General features: G+C 42.5%; 3 protein-coding genes across 3 annotated transcripts in view; 1 reads left to right on the plus strand and 2 right to left on the minus strand.

Annotated features, from left to right (window-relative positions):
* Window positions 1-24,931, plus strand: part of gipc3 (GIPC PDZ domain containing family, member 3) — a gene marked incomplete at both ends in the record, with an annotated part of 33,058 nt that overhangs the window by 5,959 nt on the left and 2,168 nt on the right. The window contains 4 exons of the mRNA XM_084066879.1: window positions 1,983-2,168; window positions 4,242-4,422; window positions 20,311-20,420; window positions 22,267-22,348. Of these exons, the coding sequence (XP_083923005.1) occupies window positions 1,983-2,168; window positions 4,242-4,422; window positions 20,311-20,420; window positions 22,267-22,348 (559 nt within the window). The remainder of the gene's footprint in view (window positions 1-1,982; window positions 2,169-4,241; window positions 4,423-20,310; window positions 20,421-22,266; window positions 22,349-24,931) is intronic.
* On the minus strand, window positions 14,508-15,376 carry LOC311052419 (coxsackievirus and adenovirus receptor homolog; the record flags this gene model as incomplete). Its single annotated transcript, XM_084067384.1, has 1 exon — window positions 14,508-15,376. The coding sequence occupies one exon, from the start codon at window positions 15,374-15,376 to the stop codon at window positions 14,516-14,518; it is 861 nt and encodes a 286-aa protein (XP_083923510.1). The 3' UTR covers window positions 14,508-14,515.
* Window positions 18,639-19,512, minus strand: LOC311052420 (coxsackievirus and adenovirus receptor homolog; the record flags this gene model as incomplete). The annotated part of the gene is made up of 1 exon (XM_084067385.1): window positions 18,639-19,512. Exon 1 carries the CDS (start codon window positions 19,488-19,490, stop codon window positions 18,639-18,641), a length of 852 nt encoding a protein of 283 aa, XP_083923511.1. The 5' UTR covers window positions 19,491-19,512.

Below are 24,931 nucleotides of genomic sequence, written 5' to 3' on the forward strand. Positions count from 1 at the left end.
AAAAACTATACATACTGTTAGAGGTCATTGAGTGTGCCTTAGGCTCAGACGTTATTGTTAGTGAATTTGTGGACAGACTGCTGCAGCCAGTCCCTTCCTCGGGCCTGTTTGGGCTGCCTGCCCTGCAGCTCTTCTACAGCCGTGTTCAATTACTGTGTTCATGTAGTCAGTGGGTCAGATGACCCTGAACTCCAGTCAGACAGCACAACACAAGACACTACAACGTCTGTCTGTATACCTAACAAGTATAGCCTACTACTGCATTGTGTGAAGAGATAGTAGTAGATTAAAAACCTCAGATTCAGGTGCCAGTGGATGGTTTGTTTTTGTTGTTGTTTTTAAGATTTTGTGCACTGTACTACTTGAAAGTAATACTGCACTTAATACAAAACTTACTTTAGTATACAAATATATATTGCCCTCTAAAATGCATTTTTTTTGTGCAATAACATGAGTAGTAAAAGTAAAAATGTATTGTAGACAGTCTTAGCCTTAAATAGATATACTTTGTACATGTTTCGTACCGCTGCTTTGTTTTCCTAGTGTAATATAATGTACTCTATTGTTGCTTGTTTTATGTTTTTTTGTGGGGACTGCGGATGTAAATTTGCACCTTTGCGAAATCCAGTGTATTTACATTACATTGATATGTATCGTCCATGAATATGCGTGTCCCGTCTAAATAAACAAAAAAGTTAAGTAAAGTGGGTGATTCTGTAGTGTTGTTAATTCACTGATCCAGTTATAACTCTGTTATCTGAATCGGGATTTTCCAATTTCTTTCTCTTGTTGTTGTTATGCATAATGCTTGTGTGCTCAAAATACTTCTACTGCTACACTCACTTGTCTGAATAAGAAAGCTAGATAATTAAATGGTTTACAATATTTGAATATAGAGCTTTATGACCAGATCAGTCCTCCCAGAACCATGGCCACATAGGCATACTAGTCCCCTTGACTACCAACTGCCCTCTGCTGGTGAGATTATGAATAGCACAACTGTTGAGACCATGATGATTGTGCTTCAAAAGTAGCCCTGCTGGCTCAAGCAAGCAGTAAGTGTGTTGCATAGAACTTAGAACTTATGATCAGCTCACATTATATTATGTTTACTCTGTTCTACTATACTGTCTCTTCAAATAAAACCTTACATACTGTGTAACCTTTTTAATTAAACATGCTATTTTTGATATAATCTTTTGCTGTAAAATCTTTCATAATAACTGTTCCACATAAATGTGTGTGTCTCTAGACAATATTAAACATTATTTTACATTCATGAATGTTGGGGGCCAGGCGCTCGGGTGACACAGTGGTAAAGTGCCTGCCCACCACCGCGGAGGTTGTGGGTTCGATTCCACCGTGGTGCATCCGGCTTTGTCGAGCGTCTACTCTACACAAACACAATTAGCCTGTGTTCGGGGCAGGGAAGCCGGGCAGGGGGGATGATAATTGGCACTGCACACAATCGTATATGGGCTGGGGCGGCACCTGCCAGCAGGGAGTGTTGGGCGGGGGGAGTAGGACGAAGGCTCTACGACACGTCCTCCGGGTGGGGGCTCCTCACTGGTAGGTGAGTCAGTATACAAGAGCAGTGACAACACCGAAATGTGTCTGGGGAGAAACTAATTGACATAACGACAAATTGGGGAGGAAAAGGGGGTACAAAAAACCAAAGCAAAAACAAACAAAAAAGTCAGACACCAACATGCTGTGGGCACTGTAAATTCAGAGTCTTTCAGAGTTAATAAATACCATTTCTGATGACTTGTTGTTGCTTTCCAAAATATCCTCGGGTGCACGGGCCCTGCAGCATTTCTTTTTCAGCATTCCTTCCATATAGACAAACGCTGTAATGACAATGTAGCTACAAGGCGTGTCGGTAAAAAAGACTACTAAAATGAACATTACAGTGTGACTTTAAAGAAAGAAAGAAAGAAAGAAAGACAGAAACTAACTTGTTTCCTGTGTCTTTCCATCAGATCCTATTCTGTACCTTGAACTCCCATAAGGTGGACATGCAGAAGCTGCTGGGAGGACAAATCGGCCTGGAGGACTTCATCTTTGCCCACGTCAGAGGAGAGACCAAGGAGGTGGAGGTCACCAAGACAGAGGACGCCCTGGGTCTCACCATCACAGACAACGGAGCCGGATACGCCTTCATTAAGGTGAAGGATTAATCTCGCAATAACATGTTTTTGGACACACGCGCGCACGCACACACACATACACACACATACACACACATACACACACATACACACACACACACACACACACACACACACACACACACACACACACACACACCCCCCTCTTTGATGGTTTAATAGACAGCACTATAAATATGACTTGAAGGGAGAATATTATCTGTGACTAGTTAAAAGAAAGGCCTTTTTAAGTGTTGTTGCTTTCACCATTATGAAATATGATAGTATTGTCACCGCGGGTGTGATGTTCCTGATGTGGTTTAGAATAATTCTGCTGACAACTTGTGCAAATCTGATGCAATATCGCTCATCATGACAACTATATCTAACTGAGAAATATGATGTCCCATTTCCTCTTTATTGGGAAAACTACGATAGAGCAGACAGACGAGTCAAAATAATGCAATAAAAGTCATGTGTTGCCAATGCATCAGTCATAATTCCGATAAATAAAATAAGTTGTAACTAGACACACACACAGCATTTCATTTCGTTGTCATACCATAAATCCCATCCCACATGAGAATACATGACACATACAGTACGAACAGTTTGAAATTATGTAGTAACCAAAAAATCATGTCATGCGAAGCTTGACCAATCACTTTGTTGACGTACGCACCTGACCAATCAGAACGTTGACGTACACGGACAAAGTAAGGTATAGAGCAGGATCCGTTCTATACCTAAAGGTATAGAACGGTTTAGAACAGTTTTTAGCGGCACTAGCCGGTATAGAACAGTTTTTAGCGGCACTAGCCGCTCTATACGGCTAGTGCCGCTAAAAACTGAATGTAACCATAACTAGAAAAAGTGCTCCTCGGAGCACAAGTCTCCGCCAGCAGACTTGTGTTGTGTCCTATCCGTCCTGTCTGTATAAGTGTCCTATCCGTCCTGTCTATGTAAGTGTCCTATCCGTCCTGTCTGTGTAAGTGTCCTATCTGTCCTGTCTGTGTAAGTGTCCTATCCAATTGTTACAGTATCCGCCATTTCTCAGCCATTTCGTGATTATTCCTGTCTACCTCACTTTGAAAGAGGCTAAGACTCTTTCAAAGTGACTCATGTATTTATAGGCCGCTATACGTCACTAGCCAATCAGATCACACTATTTCACCGTATTGTCACGTGTCACGTGAGGCTTGACCAATGTTAGCTTGACATGTGGAAAGTGAAAACAATGTCTCCTGGCGGAGACAATAACATAAGTCTACTGAGGAAGGGAGAGGAGGGAGGTAGAGAGACAGAGATGAAACATAGAGGCAGAAGTGGAGGGAGAGCGAGAGAGAGAGATGGAGGGAGAGAAAGTGAGAGGGGGAGGTAGGGGGAGAGAGAAAGGGAGAGAGTGAGACAATTTCACCCAAGCAATAACCCGGGCAATGCCTGGGTACCAAAACCTGAAACTGCTGATCACCACAACGCTTTTACCCTGCCTTGTCAGTGCAATAATCCTGGCAATGCCAGGCATACTGACAAGCTGATATATGATAAATTCCACAAATTCTGCCCGAATATGAAAATGGCGTATATTGACGATGTCATAGAGCTGCGAGAACATCCGGATTCTAGGCAGGCAGCATCAAATGACGTCAGTCTTTCCCAAATATGGAGTTCAACACCCACACGGCTCTAGAGTGCCCTCCGAGTACCCTGATAACTGGTACTGCACTAGTTCATTATAAAAACAATAATGTCATTAATCCATTAAGACTGGGAATGCATCTGTGTAATTTTAAGATTTCTTTGGCTATTAAAAAATCACACCTGTGTGAAGGTAGCGGCGCCTTTGATACATTTTGTCATCAATAAGTGTTTATAATGTGTTTATAGCCACGTGTCACGTGAAGCTTGACCAATCACTTTGTTGACGTGTCTGACCAATCAGAACGTTGACACAAAAGCCAGGTATAGAGGGCTGCGCCGCTAAAAATAGCAGCTCATAAGCCGGCACCGAGTGCCGCACTATGAGCTTGTAGATTTGTTTTGCTGTTTATGTACCACCATTTCACAAACTGTATATGTCGGCTTCACCAGAGGATAAAAGAAGGAAGCACCATAGACCGTCTGAAGTTGGTATGCGTGGGCGACCACATCGAGGCCATCAACGACCAGAGCATCGTGGGCTGTCGGCACTACGAGGTGGCCAAGATGCTGAAGGAGCAACCCAGAGGGATTCCCTTCACGCTGCGACTGGTGGGGCCCAAGAAGGCTTTCGGTGAGTTTATAAGCCCAGGAGTTGTTGGGGCGCGTCGGCGGCGGCTGGCGGCCGGCGGCCGGATAGTGTGTCAAGTCAACCGCTTAATCGCAGGTTTGATTCCAGCCGGTGAGCCCTGTGCTGCGTGCTCTTAATCCTCCCCTGCTCTCAGTTTACTCTCTCTCTACTCTCTAGTGTTCTATAGGTGACCCGGAATCCCCCAGGACTCTATACTAGGCCCGCTCCTGTTTTCCTGCAGAATGTTCGCATGTTTCATCCCTTTTGCTCATCACATAAACAGTGATCACAATAGGCCTTCATTCCAGCATCACTTCATTCATTAACAACAATCAACAATGCTCTATACTCTACTCTTTTGTTTGTCAAAGTTATGCAAGCATAATGCCGAGATGTTGTTTTCAATGAATTTGTTTAAATCTTTAAGTAAAAAGAAGCTGGTTGGTTACGGTTTTATCAGTTGAAAAAAGATTCCCCCCCTTTTGTTTTTGCCTCGGGGGGCACCACCTCCTTTTTTGAGTAGGGAGTAGAGACAGGAACTCGGTTTGGCTCCTCCCCTTTCTTAGTCCACTTCCTCCTGGGTGCTTTTGTGTTTATTCCTACTAATAACACCACATGTTTAGGGCAGTGGTGCCGACAGATTCTGCTGAGATTACGGTTAATTCGCTCAAACTAACAAGCTATTCATCTGATGCAAGGACTGCTATATTAAATCTAATACTAGTCATAAAGTTCACAATGTGCATTTGTGTTGCAGTGTAATGTATAGTTTTAGTTAACACTAACAGATTGACATGTCCCTGTCGGAGAGACAGAGCTGACTGGGACTGGACTGTGAGAAAGTAATGTCTATAAACCATCAAAAACATAGAGTGTGCGTGCATGTGCGTGCATGTGTGTGCGTGTGAATGAATAGATGTAAAAGTACATTGTACACTTCAGATAAAGGCGCTACAGAAATGCAGCAGTGTTAGGGGCTTTATTCTAATTGGGACCACCTATAAAAATAGATGCTGAGGCACTGCAATATCAGCAGCCTCAATCAGATGACCTATGTTATGAAACATTATGTTATGAAAACATTATGTTATGTTATATGAGCACAACAGCTGTGGCCTAGAAATCCCTAGTCAGTGGACACCCTTTCTAATTAGTGCCCTTTCTCCCAGTGAATGGAAATCTTAATTCTACAGCTACAATGACATTCTGCTTCCAAATTTGTGTCAACAGTTTGCAGAAGGCCATTTCTTGTTTCAGAATGACAGTCACCCTTCACATCGCAATGCGTTGTGAGCTTGTAGATCTGCTATTTTCGCTATGTTCAAATCTATTTTTAACTTTTCACCAATAATGTCACACCCAAAATAAGGGAGGCCAGGTTGAAAGTGGTTCATTATGTCAGACATTGATTTATTTCGATACCAATACTCTCATGCAGTTCAGTTTGCATTTCACCTCTTGCACAGACAGCATACCAAACCACACAGACACCACCACAACAGAACAGTTAGCCCAAAACCACACGTACTGCAAACAGAATAAGGCGCTTTGCAAGTCTGTATGGTTTCCTCTAGTTCACTAGGTTCCCAAACGTTTTAGCTCGAGACCCAAAAAATAAATGTTATGTCTCCTCGGGACCCAAACTAGTGAAAATAGCAGATCTACAAGCTCACAACACATCGGGATGCGATCTGCTACTTTCACTACTTTTCAATCTACTACACTACTTTTTCCCTCTAATGCATGGATTTTTTAAGGAATTATTTTGAAAAAAGTTTGAATTCGTTTTTGAAAATATTTTGAAATCATAATAGTTCAAAACTAAATCTAGGGGAAAACATTTTTTGAGGTATTTACTCGTGACCCACAAAAATGGGTCCCGACCCACTGTTTGGGAAACACTGCTCTATGTGTGAATGGGTGAATGAGAAGGTTAAAGCGCTATGGATAACGGTGCTATAGAAATGCAAATGGAGTTACATGAACACGACAGCTGTGGCCTCGAAATCCTAAATGAAAATTATATTATGTGTGATCTCAAGAGAAGACAATAGTATGGTGACTGAAAATGTGATCTGATGAGGCAATGACCCCCTCTGCTGACAGGATTAGAGAATTGCAATCCTTACTGTAATTACAACTCCATGTATAAAGTGGGATATAGAGTTATATACAAATTCAATGGAATAGGCTATTCAGAAACAACTATGACAGAATTTCTAGCCAGGGAAATACACATATTATATTCAGAATGTATTTCTTAGCCACGATATATTGTCACTTTTATGAGGGAGATACATCTCACTGAATCAACACGATTCAAAACCCATGTGTTTTGTCCCTTGAAGGAGCCCTTGAAGTGTTTTCTGGAATGCATTTTTCTTTGGTAATCAATCAGAGATGAGTGTGATTTGAAGTGGTTAGCACGTAGCCTTGGTTCACTCCCAGACCATGAGGTGATGGCAAGCAGACAGCAGGATGTTCATAATATATCAGTAGGGTGGACTAGTATTTAGAAAGCGTTCCATGAGCAGAAGGTCATTCCTTTCCCTTCAACACCCAGTGTGTTCACAAACAGTCATGTCTCCTGTGCTAAGCAAAGTCTGAGCTGGATTATAGCAATGGGAAATGCATGGGATGATGCAGGGCTGGAGGAGAGAAGCTGATAAACAGCTAAAAGTGTATAAGAATAAAAATCTCAACACCAGTATTGCTGCTCCCAAATACATGCCCGAATATAGAAATGTATACACATTACAATGATACAGGGCTGGGCAATTAACAGAAAAGATATCAAAAGAAATATTTAGAAGCAATAACCGACTTAATCATGCTCATGTAGGTTAACTGAATCATCGAGAAGCAGTTTTTTTTCCTTATATCCAAATATATTTTTTGTAATAATCAACTAAATCGATTAGCCTGATTAACCACTTATGCCAGTATTATACTGTATATTGTACAATGGTGGCGTACAAAAATAGCAAAATTAGAAGTTCTACAAGCTCACAACATGTTGCATCAACAACGCAAAGAGCTTGTAGATCTGTAATTTTATAAAATCATTAAAATAAAATCATTAATCGTAATCGACGCAAATAATGGAGATATTGATTTGAAGTCGTATCGCCCAGCCCTATAGGATGATAGCTATCTCACTATGGTACTACGGATCAACCAGATCTAGGAATCAAACAATTTTCTTTCTCCTTGCACAAAAATTACAACACCTAAAATTGTGGTTTCGTTACTGGTGTACAACATTTTAAAGGACAATGAGGTGAAACATTTGTATCCTGTGAACTTAAGACATGCTGTTCATGGCAGGTTCCGTCTACATACACCCAGCAAACCTCAGCCAAATCGCTCATCTGTGCCAACGACACTCAGTCCCTCAACTTTTAAACAAAGTGTACTGAGATTTTATCTGTCGCTAAGGACTCTTAACATCAGCTTCCCATTTCATGAACTGCTTCAGCTCAAAACAAAAGCTTTATTTACCCCAACTGGATCTGCCAGGAAGTGAATGGGGAAAAAGGCCCTTGGTATAGGTGACTGGAGACCACAGCTAATTGCCCCACATCGCCTACACCCTTGTTTATCAGACAGGAAGCCATATCCGTTGGCCTGTGGGTTGGTTTCCTGCTAATATCTTTTCATATTGTTTTGTTCACAATCACTAAGCCCTACTTATGTTGCTGTGGAAAAATACAATTAATTAAACGTACATTGGAACTAAATGTATACAGCTATGAACATTTGAAGAGGCCTTAACTGCAAAGTGATCCCTTAGCGTTTACGGTTTTGTAAGGTTTACTACACCATGATCAAAGAGTCAGTGGACAGCTTTCTATTTAGTGCCCAAATTAGTGCCCTCCAGTTAAAGGAGATCTTAATGCTACAGTGACAGTCTCTCTCTCGAAAATTGTGTGGTTTCCAATTTCGGGACAACAGTTTGTGGAAGGTACTTTCCTATTTCAGAATGACCATTCCGACCTCAATAATGCTCTTGTGGCTGAATGGTATAGAATTGCAGCAGCGACAGTGTTCCAGCTAGTGAAAAGCTGTACCAGAATAGTGAAGAATAGTTAGTAGCACCAGGGGATCAATGCCATATCGACGTCTATGGTGATCTGCTTCCATTCCACCACAAGAGCATTGACGTCAGAGACTAAACTCACATTTGGTGTTGCAATTAATTGCAATGGTGTTTCTTTGGTCGGATGGAGAATGAGGGGGAGGAGCAGGGACTGCCATGAAACAGGAGTCAGGACACAGCCTTCTGCAAACTGCTGACACACAATTGGAAGCACTAGAAATGTAATTGTAGCTGTAGCATTAAGATTTCCATTCACTGGAACAAAAGGCAGTAAGTAGAAGCACTAATGAGAAAGGGTGTCCACTGACTATTTACCAGCCACGACAGCATGGCTGGTATTGTTTTCACCTTGTGAGTCTGGTGTTTATGTCTGTGGACAGACTTTGTCACCACAATAGAGCAAGATGCAGTCACGAAACTTTACATGATTGATTGATTGATTGAATACTTGTAAAGCACGAGGTACAGTCAGATATTTAGGCAAAAAGGATAACAAAAAAGTCCTGGGGACTTGTTTCTATTGTGGTCCTCAAAGTGATGTAGTGTAGTTGATTTGTACGGTCCGAGCGAGTGGCGTTGGATGTAGGGGTAAACAGATATGGGCTAGCTAGCTGATGCCATTTGTTTCCATTAACATTGCTACAACATGCTTTTTAAAATGATTTGGCCAATAGCCCTCAAAAGCAATGTTGGAATTGTACTGTCATACATTAGTCTTCACCCTGAAATTAAGGAGGTAACATCTTTTTTTTTTTGGCAAGATCTGAGGAATGAAAAATAAAGTAGACCAAGCGTGGATGGTTGAATATATTTGGCACAGTTCACCTGTTTCACCAAAATCACATGACACAAGATGTTCTTTAGTTTATCTTCTTTTAAAGTAAAGACTAATGTTTGTAGTATTTTACAATATGTTCTAGTAATGTAAAGACCAGTGGTGTAAAGTAACTAAGTACATTTACTCAAGTACTGTGCTTAAGTAACATTTTTAGGTATTTTTAGCGGTGCCAACCGCTCCATACGTGGCTTTTGACTTTTGTATGTCCGTCCGTCCGTCCGGCGGTTTCAGCACGGGATGAGCACGGCAAAGAAGCAACACATACAAACACACGCGCACACACACACACACACACACACACACACACACACACACACACACACACACACACACACAGACTTGGAGCTTGCCTCTGCCATCTCTCCTCTCATTGGCCACACGTGCCAGTGCTTATCAAAGAGGGGTCCAGGGACCCCCAGCGTATGTTATGTCCGTCCGCCCGTTTAAGCACGGGATGAGCACGGGATTTTAAACAGCTATAACTCCAGTTTGCAGCATGCCACCAAGTCCACATTTGGTATGTGGACTTAGACCACCAATAGGCACAAGCATGAATTGATGAAGTTATCAAAGAGGGGTCCAGGGACCCCCAGTGCCCGTATGAGCACGGGATGAGCACGGGATTTTAAACAGCTATAACTCCAGTTTGCAACATGCCACCAACTCCACATTTGGTATGTGGACTTAGACCACCAATAGGGACCAGCATGAATTGCTGAAGCCCCGCCCCCTCTGTCTTCCCATTGGCTGGCCTTCAAACAGCCATAACTCAAGTTCGCAGCATGCTATGGAGTACAAATTTTGTACATGGACTAAAGCCCGCAATAGGGACGAACTGTAATTACTTAAGCCCCGCCCCCTCTGTCTGCCCATTGGCTGGGCTTTAAACAGCCATCATTCCAGTTTGCAGCATGCTACCAAGTACAAATTTGGTAAGTGGACTCAGACCACCAATAGGGACGAACTGAAATGAGTTAAGCCCCGCCCCAAAGGCACCGCTTCCTTCACACAGGGTGTGATTTTTTACTTTACTGGAGTATTTCCAATCCTCAGTACTTTTACTTCTAATCCACTACATCTCAAAGGCAAATATTGTACTTTTACTCCACTACAATTATTTTAAAACTTTAGTTAGTTACTTTGTAGATTTAGATTATGACAAAACATACAGTAACCACTTCAGCCCTACTGTACAGTATATACATTTTGGACATTTGAAAATAGCAGATCGACAAGCTCACAATGCGTCGAATCTGCTATTTTCAAAAGATATTTATACATTTTATACATTTGAAAACTTGTGAAACGGGACATTCTGCATAATGAGTACTTTCTACTTTTGGTACTTTAAGTACATTTTGATACCAAAACTTTTGTACTTTTACTCTGTTACATTACTCAAAATGTTGAATTCCTGACTTTTACTTACTAATGTTTATAGAATTGTATCATATTTTAAAGACCAATGATTGCACTATTTTAGACTTGATATTATGTGAAGATAATGTTTGTAGAAATCCATACTTTATTGTAAAGAGTGTTTGTAGTTTTGTAATCTTGGCATTTGGAATTAATGTGTGTCCTTACTTCGTTCAACAAGCTTCAAACAGCTGAAAAAATATCACAAGACCTTTTTAAACGAGGTTCAAAGGTTATTTTGTGGACAAGCTAATGGCTTTAATGCGCTAAGACGTCTGAAGTGCACTGTAGCTCACAGCTCATTACGATGTGCGATGTGATGCGTGATGTGTGTGCAAAAATGTCCAGTGAAGTTATGGAGATAAAGCCTTCAAAGCCTGCTGTAGCCTATGCTTGTGTTTGAACTTTAAAGACACTATCTGGAGTAAAACGTCACTGGGGACATGCCTCTTATAGGCTACCGTAGATGCTATCGCAACTCATGGGGATTTAAAGACAGGTAAAAGTCAACCGTTAACAGTTACCAGTTTAAGTAACTGACCTCCCTACCCCAAGTATGATGTAAGAGTAGCCACTGTATTAATATGTTAATAGGTGAAGTCAACACATACAAAAGTAGCATGAGCATGTATGGTTGATTGATGGCATAGCAGTTAAGTAACTGACCTCCCTACCCCAAGCATGATGTAAGAGTGGCCGCTGTATTCATATGGCCAATAGGTGAAGTCAACACATGCAAAAGTAGTGTGAGCATTTATGGTTGATGGCATAGCAGTTAAGACGCTCCTCTCCACAACTCCAAACACATACAGTATGTTAGGATCGCATCCTGACAGGAAACCATGTAAGGTATACCAACCTGCTCACCAGGAGCAGTTAGGGGTCAAGTGTCTTGACACAAAGCCAGGATGAGCCCGGGATTGAACCAGGGCTTACTTAAGTCACTGACGCATCCTGAGCCATTGCCGCCCTCAATCTAAAAGAAAAATACATAAATAGAAGGGTGATTTGACAGGACCCCACACACCCACAGCCTTTGTTAAAAAGGCAAACCTGCCAATCATTATATTTTCCATTGGCTTGTGTAAGTAGATTAATAATTGAAACTCCCCTCTACGATGATTTCTGTAGCATCCTCTTAATTGGATGTTTGATGGATTAGGTTTCATGCATTAAAAGGTTTATTACACTAATTACACTCCTGAATGCACACAGAGCATATCAGAGGCGAATACAACCAACAGACATCAGAGGTTATTATTACATGCAAAATGGCAGACGCATTAGTCTGTCTCAGTACTGGAGGACTCATGGTCACAAATGAAAGGTCGTTTTACTTTCTTTTTTTAACGACAGTCAAGAGCTCCAGTCTCCCATCATGTTTTTTGTTCGTGGAGACGGCACAAAGGCCTATGAGGAATTTACTGTATACTCTCGCCGAAAATAGCAAATCAACATGCCCGCAATTGGTTGTGGATGCCACGCATTGTGAGCTTGTGGATCGCCTATTTTTGACAAAGCATGACGGCAAAGTATAACTCAGACCTTCGTGAGAGAGAGAGACGGAGAGCAGGGGAATGATAAAGGAGAACATTGTGAACAGACTCTGGCCAGATGGCATGCATGTGGTTGCGGAGGCAGGGAGGCTACATAACCACCAGACACAAGTGAAAAGCCATCATGCTGGCTTATCTCCACCAATGATCTGGAACTAAGGGTAGGCTGACTAATGACGGTGTCACCACAGCCTCCGGACATTGTGGGGGGAGGAGGATTACAAGAAAGCGATGAATAACTGAGGGCAATAGCTTTTTTAAATTTGATAATTTAGCTTCCCTGTTGTGGCAGTTTGTTCAAAACATGACAAAGATGATAAAGATTAGACAAACAAAAAGGCTTCACCCGTATACAGGGTTCCCACCCTTTTCAAGAAATAATTTCCCAGGACATTTAGAGAGAAAAAAATGTTAAGACCTTTATTGATCCCACGAGGGATATTCAGTTTCAGTTTCACCCAGCTGATGGCTGCCCGGATGGTCATGTTCAGTGTTGGAAGAAGTACTCACATTTTTGTGTGACGCACGCACGCACGCGCACACGCACACGCACACACACACACACACACACACACACACACACACACACACACACACACACACACACACAGTTTTGATGGTTTAATAGACAGCACTCACTACAAATTTGACTTGAAAGGAGACTATTATGTGGCAGCCAAAAGGAAAGCCTTTTTAATTGTTGTTACAGTCATTGTTATGAAACATGATCCCATCAGCACTGATGGGTATTGGGAAATGTGACCGCGTCAGGTGTGGTGTTCCTGATGTGGTTCAGAATAATTCTGCTGACAACTGGTGCAAATCTGACTGATGCAGTATCGCTCATCATGACAACTATATCTGAGAGATTTGATGTCCCTCTTCGTCTTTATTGGGAAAACTACGATAGAGCACATAGACCGAGTTGTCAAAATAATGCAATAAAATCCATGTGTTGCCAATGCATCAGTCATGCTTCCAATAATAAATAACATAAGTTGCAACAAGAGGCCATTGTCTTACTGTACACATTTAACTTAAAGCACTATGAGCATACTTTCTTTTGAAGAGCTATAAATATGTTTGATATAACTCGTATGGATGGGTGGAAATTGTCTTGGTTTATATTCCTTTCTCACAATCCAGCCCCACAGTCAGCTCTGTCTCTCCAACAGGGACATATCAATCTGTTAGTGTTAATCTGTATGGTAGAGTATGATAATACAATATAACTTATACAATTGGGGTGGTTGTTTTTAGTCTCCCTGCTCTTCTATTGAGACATTTAGATTGTGTCTCTGTCTCAGTCTCACATAGACACAGGATCTGACACAAATTTTGATCTGGGGTAGAAGAGGAAAGTTACATACTGCATCTCTAATATGCTCAATCACTACTTATTGATTCAAGCACATTCATTGAAAACGTGTAATCACATCTCGGAATTATGTTTGCACCACCTTGAAAATACTGGAACAAAGCATTTTGAGATGGGTGTCCGCGGCCAAATACATATTTAAAAATGTTTTCTAAATCCACAGTATGTTGCTATATCAGTGTTGCTCCAACTTTTCCATGTCAAGGACCCCCAATGTATTTGGCCACAGACCACCATCTCAAAATATTTTGTTCCAGGGACCCCTCAGAAGCACAGATCGGAGTTAAAATGTTTGCTTTAAAACATAGCCTCTATATACAGTATATTACAAATTTTGCAAAAATGTTCCACAAGCTTTCAGAAAAATATCAGATCTACAACTCAACTCAAATTTTATTTATAGAGCACATTTACAATGACCAAAGTCAACCAAAGTGCTGTACAACACAGCGAATATAAGACAATAATAAGATACATCCAGTGAAAAAATACAATACAAATACAAAAAATACAAGACATTTATGGTAGAAAAAACGAATTACTAATTAAAAAGTGCATAGCAGAATACAGTGAGGTAGGATCAATGGTCGTGGGGGCTCATGAGCTTGTAGATCTGCTATTTTTTTTAAAGCCAAAGAAATCTTAAAGTGACACAGATGCGTTCCCGGTCTTAATGGATTAAATGTGTGTTCATGAAGAAGAGACAGAGAGAGCATGCACATGCATGGGCAGCCCTGATTATTCTATTCATTGAGGCCACTAGAGTTGGGTTTTGGCTATCTACTTGACTTGATGGACGAGCTGTGTCAACAACCTTGGACTGTATCAAACAGCTGTGTGCGAGGCTGTGCGCCCAATTTAGCATTCTTGATCTTGCAAAAAAAAAACAGAATGAAGGTGATGATGATGAGGATGAGCAGCACTGCAATGATGTACTCAGCGATGAAGCCTGCCATGTTGGTGTGTGGTGTTACGTTGAGCTGCAGAACGCACTCCTGACTGCCAATGCGGTTTTTGGCTGTGCAGCGGTACATCCCAGATGCTGCACCAGATGCGTTCCTCACGTTCATGGTGCCTGCAACAGGGTCCAGAACAGCGGAGGCGGGCAGCAGCTTGGAGTAGCTGGTCTTCTCCCAGGTATACTGCAGGGGATCGGTGCCCTCACTAGATACGCACCTCACCACCACATCCTTGCCCTCCTCCGTGGCGCCTTCTGCGTAGCACCTGGGCTTGGACGGCTTCACCGTGACGGTCAGCAGAGTCTTCCTGCTTTTGATGCCAGGGGCCTTCTTCACCTTACACTGGTAGGTGCCCGTGTCGGACAACTTCAATCCTGTCAGGATGATGGAGGCGTCGCCGTTCTTGGGGTCGGCGGAGTTGAAGTGGGCGCAACCGCTTAAATCGGGATGGTAGTCCTCGTAGGCCCTGTCGCCTGTGTACAGGATCACCACTTTTTCCACCTTCTGGTTGTCGGAGGGCAGCACACTCCATTCAATGTCCAGCGGTCCAGAGTCCTCGGGGCCCAGAGTGAACTGGCAGTCAAGCTTCACACTCTCCCCGCTAGCCCTCTCTATGGAGGTCTGCCCCGTGGACGTGATCTCCAAGCCAGAGATCACACCTAAGACACATAACAGTGCACAGCTGAAGCAGCGTATCGTGAACTCCATTTCTTTCGGTCTATTCCAGAATTATTTTGTCAAAGTTTGCTAGAAGAACTTATGTTGAATTGGGAGAAAGCAGTCCAGTCCACCGCAGCAAATGAAGAAGTGCACCTTGTTTCAGTATTTATGTGTTGATTTAGGCAAAGTAATATAGAAATAGAAAGTAAGATGTGCTCCTCATGATGCGCAGCTTGCGGAGCTAGTTCAGGCAGGCAACTCAAGGCAGAGTGCCAACCGGTGACTAGTCACATGCATCCTTCTCCTGATCTGGGTGGTTATTTAAACTTCTCTGCCTACCTGTTCATTCTGGCTTCTCTCTCTGGCTGTGCTTTCGGTCTATTCCAGAATTATTTTGACAAAGTTTGCTAGAAGAACTTATGTTGAATTGGGAGAAAGCAGTCCAGTCCACCGTAGCAAATGAAGAGGTGCACCTCGTTTCAGTATTTATGTGTTGATGTATGGCAAAGTAATATAGAAATAGAAAGTAAGATGTGCTCCTCATTTGATTCGTGCACTGCATTTATGAAATCGAATAACTGAAAGTAAGATGTGATCCATGTTTCACTATTTGTATGCTGGATATATGAAAACTAATATAGAAACCAAAAGCGGCCTTGAGTTCCAAGAGGTGTGCCCGAGTGAGGCATTAAGCCAAGGAAGTGCTAGCACCAATCAGTGTGACGGCCTCACTTTTGACTCAACGCCGTCCAAGTAGCATAAAGATACAGTGTGAATCAGCAATAATGTATTTGGAAATTGCATCTTGGTTAGTTCCCACATGGAGTTGACTTGGTCAGCATGGTACGTGAAAGGGAACCCTCTGTGTTAACATGTGGAGACCAAGGTGGTGAAAAGACACCTAGAGAAGGGGTCAACGTTTTTCAAGTGAAGGACTAAGGGGTCCTTGGCTTGAAGAGAGATGGAGCAGGGACCCCCTCTACATATTGTATACAATTGTGTTGCAGATTAAGCTTTTTTTTACTTTTTTCCCTCCACACCAAACATCTTTGCCAAAAATAGCCGGTCTACGAGCTTGTAAATCTGTTATTTTCGGCTAATGTTCACCTCAGAAAAGGGATTCTAGGGTTCAAGTGGTTAATCTAACACAATGATTTGGCGGAACCCCTATAGTAGCTCTGAGGACCCCCTAGGGGTCCCGGACCCCCTGTTGAAGACCCCTGGCCTAGAGCATGAGAGCACATAAAGTAGGAGAGGGAACATAATGTACGGCTGAGGAAACATAGGGTTGAGGGAACGCAGGCACAATCCTTGTCTGTGTGTTTAGAAGTGAACATAGTTTAACTCCTTGAACACCTTGATAGTAGAATCCTCAGATCCCTGCCCCCAGCCGTCCTTTCTCTGTAAATATGCCGTATGATTCTACTGAGCTTTATTCCAATTAGTGTGTTTAGTATTTTATTTGTATCCTATTGTATGTATTATATGAGTTACTGATGAATTGAGTACAATCGACCACAATGGAAACAAGCCCCTGGGGCTTTTTGTGTTATGCTTTTAGCATAACTTTTGACTGTACTACCTGCATTGACCTAAATGCTTCCAGGGCTGATAATATATGATCAGTAACACCACAAGCGTCTTATAAGTCTAGTAGCGGGAAGGAATGGTTTTGTTCAGTTAATACATTCTTCATTTGAAATCTTGGTAATTTCTTCAAGAACCGATCTGCTACATTTCATCTCAAAATAGCCATAGGTTTCCTTCACATCATTTTGTATAATGTTGAATTCCTGGAATTAAATATAATAACAATGGTATAAAACAAAAATACCGTAACTAGAAAAAGTGCTCCTCGGAGCACAGGTCTCCGCCAGGTCAGGTACGTTATTGTGGCCTCCTGGTGGCGCTATAACAGGCCAATGTGAAAGGGGTGTCATTTCTTCTTAGGCTTTTCACGGCAATCGGACACTGCATTCATGATTTAGTGGGAATGTGCTTGTGAAATTTAACGGAAATCGCAAGCTGCGTTCATGATTTGAGGCATTTTGTTCAAAACGGACCAATCCTGCAAACTTTGGAAGCCAACCTTAGCCAATGAGGATGGAATATGGAAAATCGGACAGATCCTTGTTGATCACATGACTATAGAGATAATGTGTACCGATTTGCATGACGTTTGGATAAAATCTGTAGGAGTAAATGGGTTTTGCACAAATCAGCCTCCTGGTGGCGCTACAACAGGGCTATGTGAAATATTTGGGGCAGAGGTTCTGAATTGGCATCCAGGGAGTGTGTGTTGTGTGCACAATTTCGGAGCAAGTGGGCCAACGTTGTCGGAGATTAGCTGTTCACAGACGGACACACGGACGGACGGACGGGGGGTAAAACATACTCTCTTTTATTGTCTCCGCCAGGCCGACAATAAATCATACAAATAATTCAGACCCATGGGTCCATGGGTCTGATGATACTGTAGTATAGGTATTTCATCAATCAGACAGTAGATCAATCAATCAACCTTTATTCGTCAAATACAATTTAAAAAAAGTAGTATTTTCAAAAATGCAGTGAAATGTATGCAGGCCAGCCCCATGGATAGTGAGCAATAAAACAAGACAAACAGGACTTAATTAACAAAAAACAAAACGAAAAAAATCAACCACTAAAGCACTTAGGAGTGCTTGCTTCATTCTCAGTCCATAATAATACATAAAAATGTCCATTTTAGGTGTCCATATACTGTAGAAGTGTAGTCATGTCCATCTAAGGGGAAGGGTGTGTGTGTGTGTGTGTGTGTGTGTGTGTGTGTGTGTGTGTGTGTGTGTGTGTGTGTGTGTGTGTGTGTGTGTGCGCGCGTGTACGCGACTGCCCATCTCCATGCGCGTACCTAAGCATGTGAGGGGTGGCCAAGTCTCTGTCGTGTTTCAAGGTCCATGTCGTCGTTCAAGATCAGAATGGCCTGAGGACAGAAACTTTCTTTCCAGACCAGCCTTGTGTATCCTATATCCTTTCCCAGACTTCAGCAGATCGAACAGCCCATGTGACGGGTGGCTATTGTCCTCCATTATTCGTTTGGTCTTTGACCTGCACCGCTAGGTGTAGATGTCCTGTGACCTGCCCTGCCGTCCTGACTACTCTCTGCCAGGCTTTCTGGTCTTGCACAGAGCAGTTACCATACCAAGCTATGATGCTTCCTGTCAGGACACTCTCAATGGTGCAGGTGTAGAACTGAGCTATACACTTCCCATCACAAGTCTTCCACACACTCACGCATACAGTTGTAATTTGTACACTTATCCATGGCCAATTATTGGCCTGGATCTGCTTTGAAAATACAGTATTTATATGGCCATTCAGTGTCGAGCACGGAAAATAACAAAATGACGGCAATGATGATGAGGAGGAGTAGCACTGCGATGAAGTACACCGCGATGATGCCTGCCATGTTGCGGGGTGGTGTTACAGTGAGCTGTAGAACGCACTCCTCACTGCCAACGCCGTTTTTGGCCGTGCAGCGGTACATCCCAGATGCTGCACCAGATGCGTTCCTCACGTTCATGGTGCCTGCAACAGGGTCCAGAACAGCAGAGGCGGGCAACAGCTTGGTGCCGCTGGTCTTCTCCCAGGTGTATTCCAGGAGGTCGGTGCCCTCACTAGATACGCACCTCACCACCACGTCCTTGCCCTCCTCCGTGGCGCCTTCTGCGTAGCACCTGGGCTTGGACGGCTTCACCGTGACAGTCAGCAGAGTCTTCCTGCTTTTGGTGCCAGGGGCCTTCTTCACCTTACACTGGTAGGTGCCCGTGTCGGACAACTTCAATCCTGTCAGGTTGATGGAGGCGTCGCCGTTCTTGGGTTCGGCGGAGTTGAGGTGGGCGCGTCCCCTCAAATCGGGATGGTAGTCCTCGTAGGCCCTGTCGCCTGTGTACAGGATCACCACTTTTTCCACCTTCTGGTTGTCGGAGAGCAGCACGCTCCATTCAATGTCCAGCGGTCCAGAGTCCTCGGGGCCCAGAGTGAACTGGCAGTCAAGCTTCACACCCTGCCCGCCAGCCCTCTCTATGGAGGTCTGCCCTGTGGACGTGATCTCCAAGCCAGAGATGACACCTGCTAAGACACTTAACAGTGCACAGCTGAAGAAGGGTATCGTGAACTCCATTTCTTTCGGTCTATTCCAGAGTTCTTTTGCCAAAGTTTGCTTGAAGAACTTAATGTTGAATTGAGAGAAAGCAGTCCAGTCCACCGCAGCAAATGAAGAAGTGCACCTTGTTTCAGTATTTATATGTTGATTTAGGCAAAGTAATATAGAAATAGAAAGTAAGATGTGCTCCTCATGATGCGCAGCTTGCGGAGCTAGTTCAGGCAGACAACTCAAGGCAGAGTGCCAACCGGTGACTAGTCACATGCACTCTTCTCCTGATCTGGGTGGTTATTTAAACTTCTCTGCCTACCTGTTCATTCTGGCTTCTCTCTCTAGTAGTGTTTTCGCGCTGCTGTTGCTCTGCTCTGCTGTCATTGCTGTCTCCTGCCGTATCATCTGCTGTCTGTCGCTTACCTCGCTGTCTGCTGCTGCCCATGAAGATTCTCAATCCCACCGCCTCCCCATTATCCACCTGTAGGCTCTGTTTCTAGATTCCCATTGGGGGTCTTAACTCATTCCCTGTAATTCTATTTGGCATGTAACATTTATTAAAATGTTCATGCTTACAGTGAATGAATAGATACAGAGCCCTGACGCCAAACTATGCTTCATATATCTATGCTCAATAAAAATATATTCTAAATGTGTGCTGGATTTATGAAATCTAATATATAAATATATATGAAAGTAAGATGTGATCCATGTTTCACTATTTGTATGCTGGATTTTGGAAAACTAATTCACTGTAACGTGTGTGTGTGTGTGTGTGTGTGTGTGTGTGTGTGTGTGTGTGTGTGTGTGTGTGTGTGTGTGTGTGTGTGTGTGTGTCTATGACCAGACATGATTGGGATGCGGACAAGGGCGCCAAAGTCGAGCGAGGGCAAGATTGTCAATGGGAAGGAGACTCTGCGTCTACGTTCCAAAGGCGCTGCTACTGTTCAGGAAATGGTGAGTTTCACACACTCTGCCAGTGGCCAGTGACCTACTGTACTGACTGCCTCAGACCACCTCACCACACACACACCCTCTGTGGGCCAGTGCCCTACTGCTGACTACCTTAAACCAGTGGTTCTCAAACCTTTTCACGTCAAGGACCCCCAAATTGATATGTATTTGGCTGTGGACCCCCATCTGAACAGCTTTTGTGCCAGGGACCCCCAGAAGAGAAGATTTGTGTTAAAGAATGTAAAAAATATTAAAACATTTCCAATGCAATTTTTTTGTACAAGCTCACAGCACGTCACTTCGTGCTGCGAGCTTGTACATCTGCAATTTTTTAATAGCCAATGTATAAAATATGGATAAAGTGGTTAAAATGATGTGATGCTACAATAACACATTTTGCTGGGGACTCCATGGAACCCCCCCAAGGACCCCGGACCCCACTTTGAGAACCACTGCCTTAAACCAACACACACACACGCACACACACACACACACACACACACACACACACACACACACACACACACACACACACACACACACACACACACACACACACACACACACACACACACACACACACACACACACACACACACACACACACACACACACACACACACACACACACACGCACACACTCTGTGGGACAGTGACCTACTGACTGCCTTGGACCACCACACCACACACACACTCTCTGTTGTGGGACAGTGACCTACTGACTGCCTTAGACCACTACACCACACACACTCTGCCAAAATCAATAATGACCCGCAGCACGCACACGCACACACACACACCAAATCTAGTCAACAGCAAAAACACGAGGGTTGTCATTTTGTCCGCCATCAGCTGACAAGCTGCTACGAAATCAAAACAAAATACACCACCTGTATGTTAACAACCAACAAACAGCAGGGTTTTTCAAAAATTGAACAGAACATTCACACAATGGTCGGCTCGATGCCAAAGTGACACAAACACAAAAACAAAAACAGAACTTGTCTGTCAGCTGGAAATTAATTCCCAACCCTGCAGACAAGCGGCTTAACCGTAACAGCACAGGGGGGACTTCATCCCTCTATGTTTGAAAAAGATGAATGTTCATATAAAGACAAATGACAAACAACCAGTGATGGAAGAAGTACTCACATGTTTTACTTAAGTAAAAGTATCAATACCCTATTGTAAAAATAGTCTGTTACAAGTTCTGTATTCAAAATGTACTTAAAGTAAAAGTAAAAGTACAAAAGTATTGGCATCAAAATATACTTAAAGTACCAAAAGTACTCATCATTATGCAGAAGTTTTCAAATGTATAAAAATAGCCGATCTACAAGCTCACAATGCGCACATTGTGAGCTTGTAGATCGGCTATTTTCAAATGGCTGAAATGTACATAGGGCTGAATTGGTTTTGTAATAATAATCTAAATCTGCAAAGTAACTACTAACTAAACCTTTCAAATAATTATAGTGGAGTAAAAGTACAATATTTGCCTTTGAGATGTAGTGGAGTAAAATGATTGAAAATGTGAAATACTGACGTAAAGTAAAAATACCTCAAAATAGTATATAAGTACAGTACTTGAGTAAATGTACTTAGTTACTTTACACCACTGGTAGTCAGAGGGGACTGCATCCATCTACGTTTGAAAAAGATGAATGTTAATATAAAGACAAACGACAAACAACAGCCCAGAATATCCTTCCCTATTACGTATTTCATGCACGAGGAGGCTGATTCCTACAGGCTACAGTACATCTATATTTAGACTCTGAATGCCAGTGATGTTTCTCAGTGAACGAAAGCAAACATATTCTTTCATTCCTTCCTTCCCTATGCCAAGCCCAACGAGTTTGAGGAGCAGGCCACGAGGAAAGTGGACGACCTTCTGGAGAGCTATATGGGAATCAGAGACTTAGAGCTGGGTAAGACCACCCACACAGTAACATCATCTTTCCATTGCACTGGTCCAGAGAAATGTATTTTGTGGTAAAGAATTCATTTGCGCAGGGTTAATTATTTCACTATAACACTATGCCGAAAACTGTTCGTCGACTACCTTAAAAAAACAACAACTAAGCTATATGATGACTAAAACTATCTCTAATATATACTGACAATTTTGTATTTATTTTTCATATATTTAGTTTTTTTCTGCCTTTATTGATAGTTTACAGTGGAGATAGACAGGAAACGAGGAGAGGGACGGGGAAAGACACGCGGCAAAGGTCGTCAGGATCGGGATTCGATCCTGCGACGCGCCGTCAGGCTGCATTAGAACCTATATGTGGTACGCGCCTAAACCGCAAGGACAGCGGGCACCCCCTATACTGACAATTTTGTCAACAAAGAAAAACTAGACTAAAATGTTTGGGACGGACTAGTGGAGAAGAGATCCAGTAGAGCTAATATGAGTCATTTTATGCTTGGTTGCGGACAGGTGTCACATTCCGAAAATAGCTGATCTACAAGCTCACAACGTGTCACAGCGCGACTGCTCGGCACGGGCACTTCCTTCCGCTTAATGCCTCACTCGGGTGCACCTCTTGGAACTCAAGGCCACTTTCGATTTCAATATTAGTTTTCCTAAATCCAGCATACAAATAGTGAAACATGGATCACATCTAACTTTCAGTTTATATATTAGACGTGACTAAAACTAAATCATACTGCAACAATGCTTAAATTGCTTGTTCAGGGTGGGATTGTCGGGTCTCTTCTCTACATGTAAAGTGTCTTGAGACAACTTGTTGTGATTTGACACTTTAATAAAATTGAATTGAATTGAATTGAACAATGCAATTTGCAGTAGTGGAAAAAGTACTCAAATTCTTTACTTAAGTAAAAGTACCAATACTATAATATAGAAATACTCTGTAACAAGTAAAAGTCCAGAATTCAAAATGTACTTGAGTAAAAGTACAAAATGTATTGGCATCAAAATGTACTTAAAGTACCAAAAGTAAAAGTACTAAAATGTTTGAAAATAGCAGATCTGCAAGCTCACAACGCGTCGCGATGCGACGCGTTGCAAGCTTGTAGATCGGCTATTTTCAAATAGCTTATGCATAAAACAGGGCTAAAGTGGTTAATGTATGTTTTAGAATATCATAATTTGTAACTAAAGTTTTCAAATAATTGTAGTGGAGTAAAAGTACAATATTTGCCTCTGAGATGTAGTGGAGTAGAAGTAGAAGTAAAAGTATTGGAAATTGGAAATACTCAAGTAAAGTACAAACACCTCAAAATTGTACTTAAGTAAATGCACTTAGTTACTTTCCACCACTGGCAATTTGCACTGTACCTGTATGGTCTATTGGTCTAGTAAAGTATCACTACTATGGTCTAGAGAAGTACTAGTCCTACCACGGTTGGTATGGTAAAGTACCGTACCCATACTAGGCCTACTAATGGGTATCATACAGTGTTTATGTTCTAGCCATGCTGCTATTTTATGTTATGGTACAGTGTCAGTAGTGTACTGTACTGTGTCTAATAAAGCTATTTCAGGCAGACAACCTGAATGGCCATCACTGTCGCGGCCAAGCGGTGCATTCATCTTGGCCGAGCACTCCAACAAACTAAATTCCCCGTGTTCACGGGAGGGAACACGGGAAGGGTGGACAAAGGACAGCCTCAAAGTCTTTCAAGGCCCAGACACACCAACCTGACTGTCTTGTCCAGACTATGTCGAGAGATAAAGATTGGTGTTAAAAGGTGTTAAAGGTTGCTCCTGTACACATTACCCCGACTACAGCTGACAGTTGATGACACCATTTACGCAGCGAGAGGACATAAATCTACCATACTGGGCGAATACCCGAATGAATAACGTTATACCCTCACAATAAGGCAACTGACTGCAGCTGTTTTTAGTCGTTCAACCCGCTTTTTTCCCCTTCTGCAACATTGACATTAAAAACTATGTTCATTTGCCAGAAGTGCGTGCATGCCATACACTAATTGCGTCTGTGAAGTGCTGGTGTTTCTCTTTCCACACACACACACACACACACACACACACTCTATCTTCCTCTCTCTTTTTCCACTTTGTACTGGGCGAATGGGAGAGAGAGGCTCCCCCAGGGAAAAAAAACATTAATGAAAAGAAATCCCACTGCGCCGTGGCTAATATGCTGCAATTTCTGGCCTGAGATGTGAGATATGATATCATTTTACAGAAAGTAAAACATAAAAATAGTCAATACTTGTATTTTGAGCCAGCCATGACTGCTCTGAGTATGCATGCCCCGTTTGAGCTTCTGACGGCGAGGAAGTCAACAGTAAACATACATCAATAATTTATGAAACTGAGTTATCTGATGCAGCCTGCAGTTTGTAAACACATTCCTGAGGAGATTCTGGCCTGCATTCAGTCGCTGCATTTGGTTCTTTATGTTGTTAAAACCGTTAATCGGACTGCATCATTACCGACCTCATCATAAATGTTCCAACTTCAGACCACCATGTTTCCAATTCAGTTTTTTGGTGTTTGATGGCAGGATTCA

Source organism: Gymnoscopelus microlampas (genome assembly GCF_963454915.1).
Source record: "Gymnoscopelus microlampas genome assembly, chromosome: 9".
Taxonomy (NCBI): domain Eukaryota; kingdom Metazoa; phylum Chordata; class Actinopteri; order Myctophiformes; family Myctophidae; genus Gymnoscopelus; species Gymnoscopelus microlampas.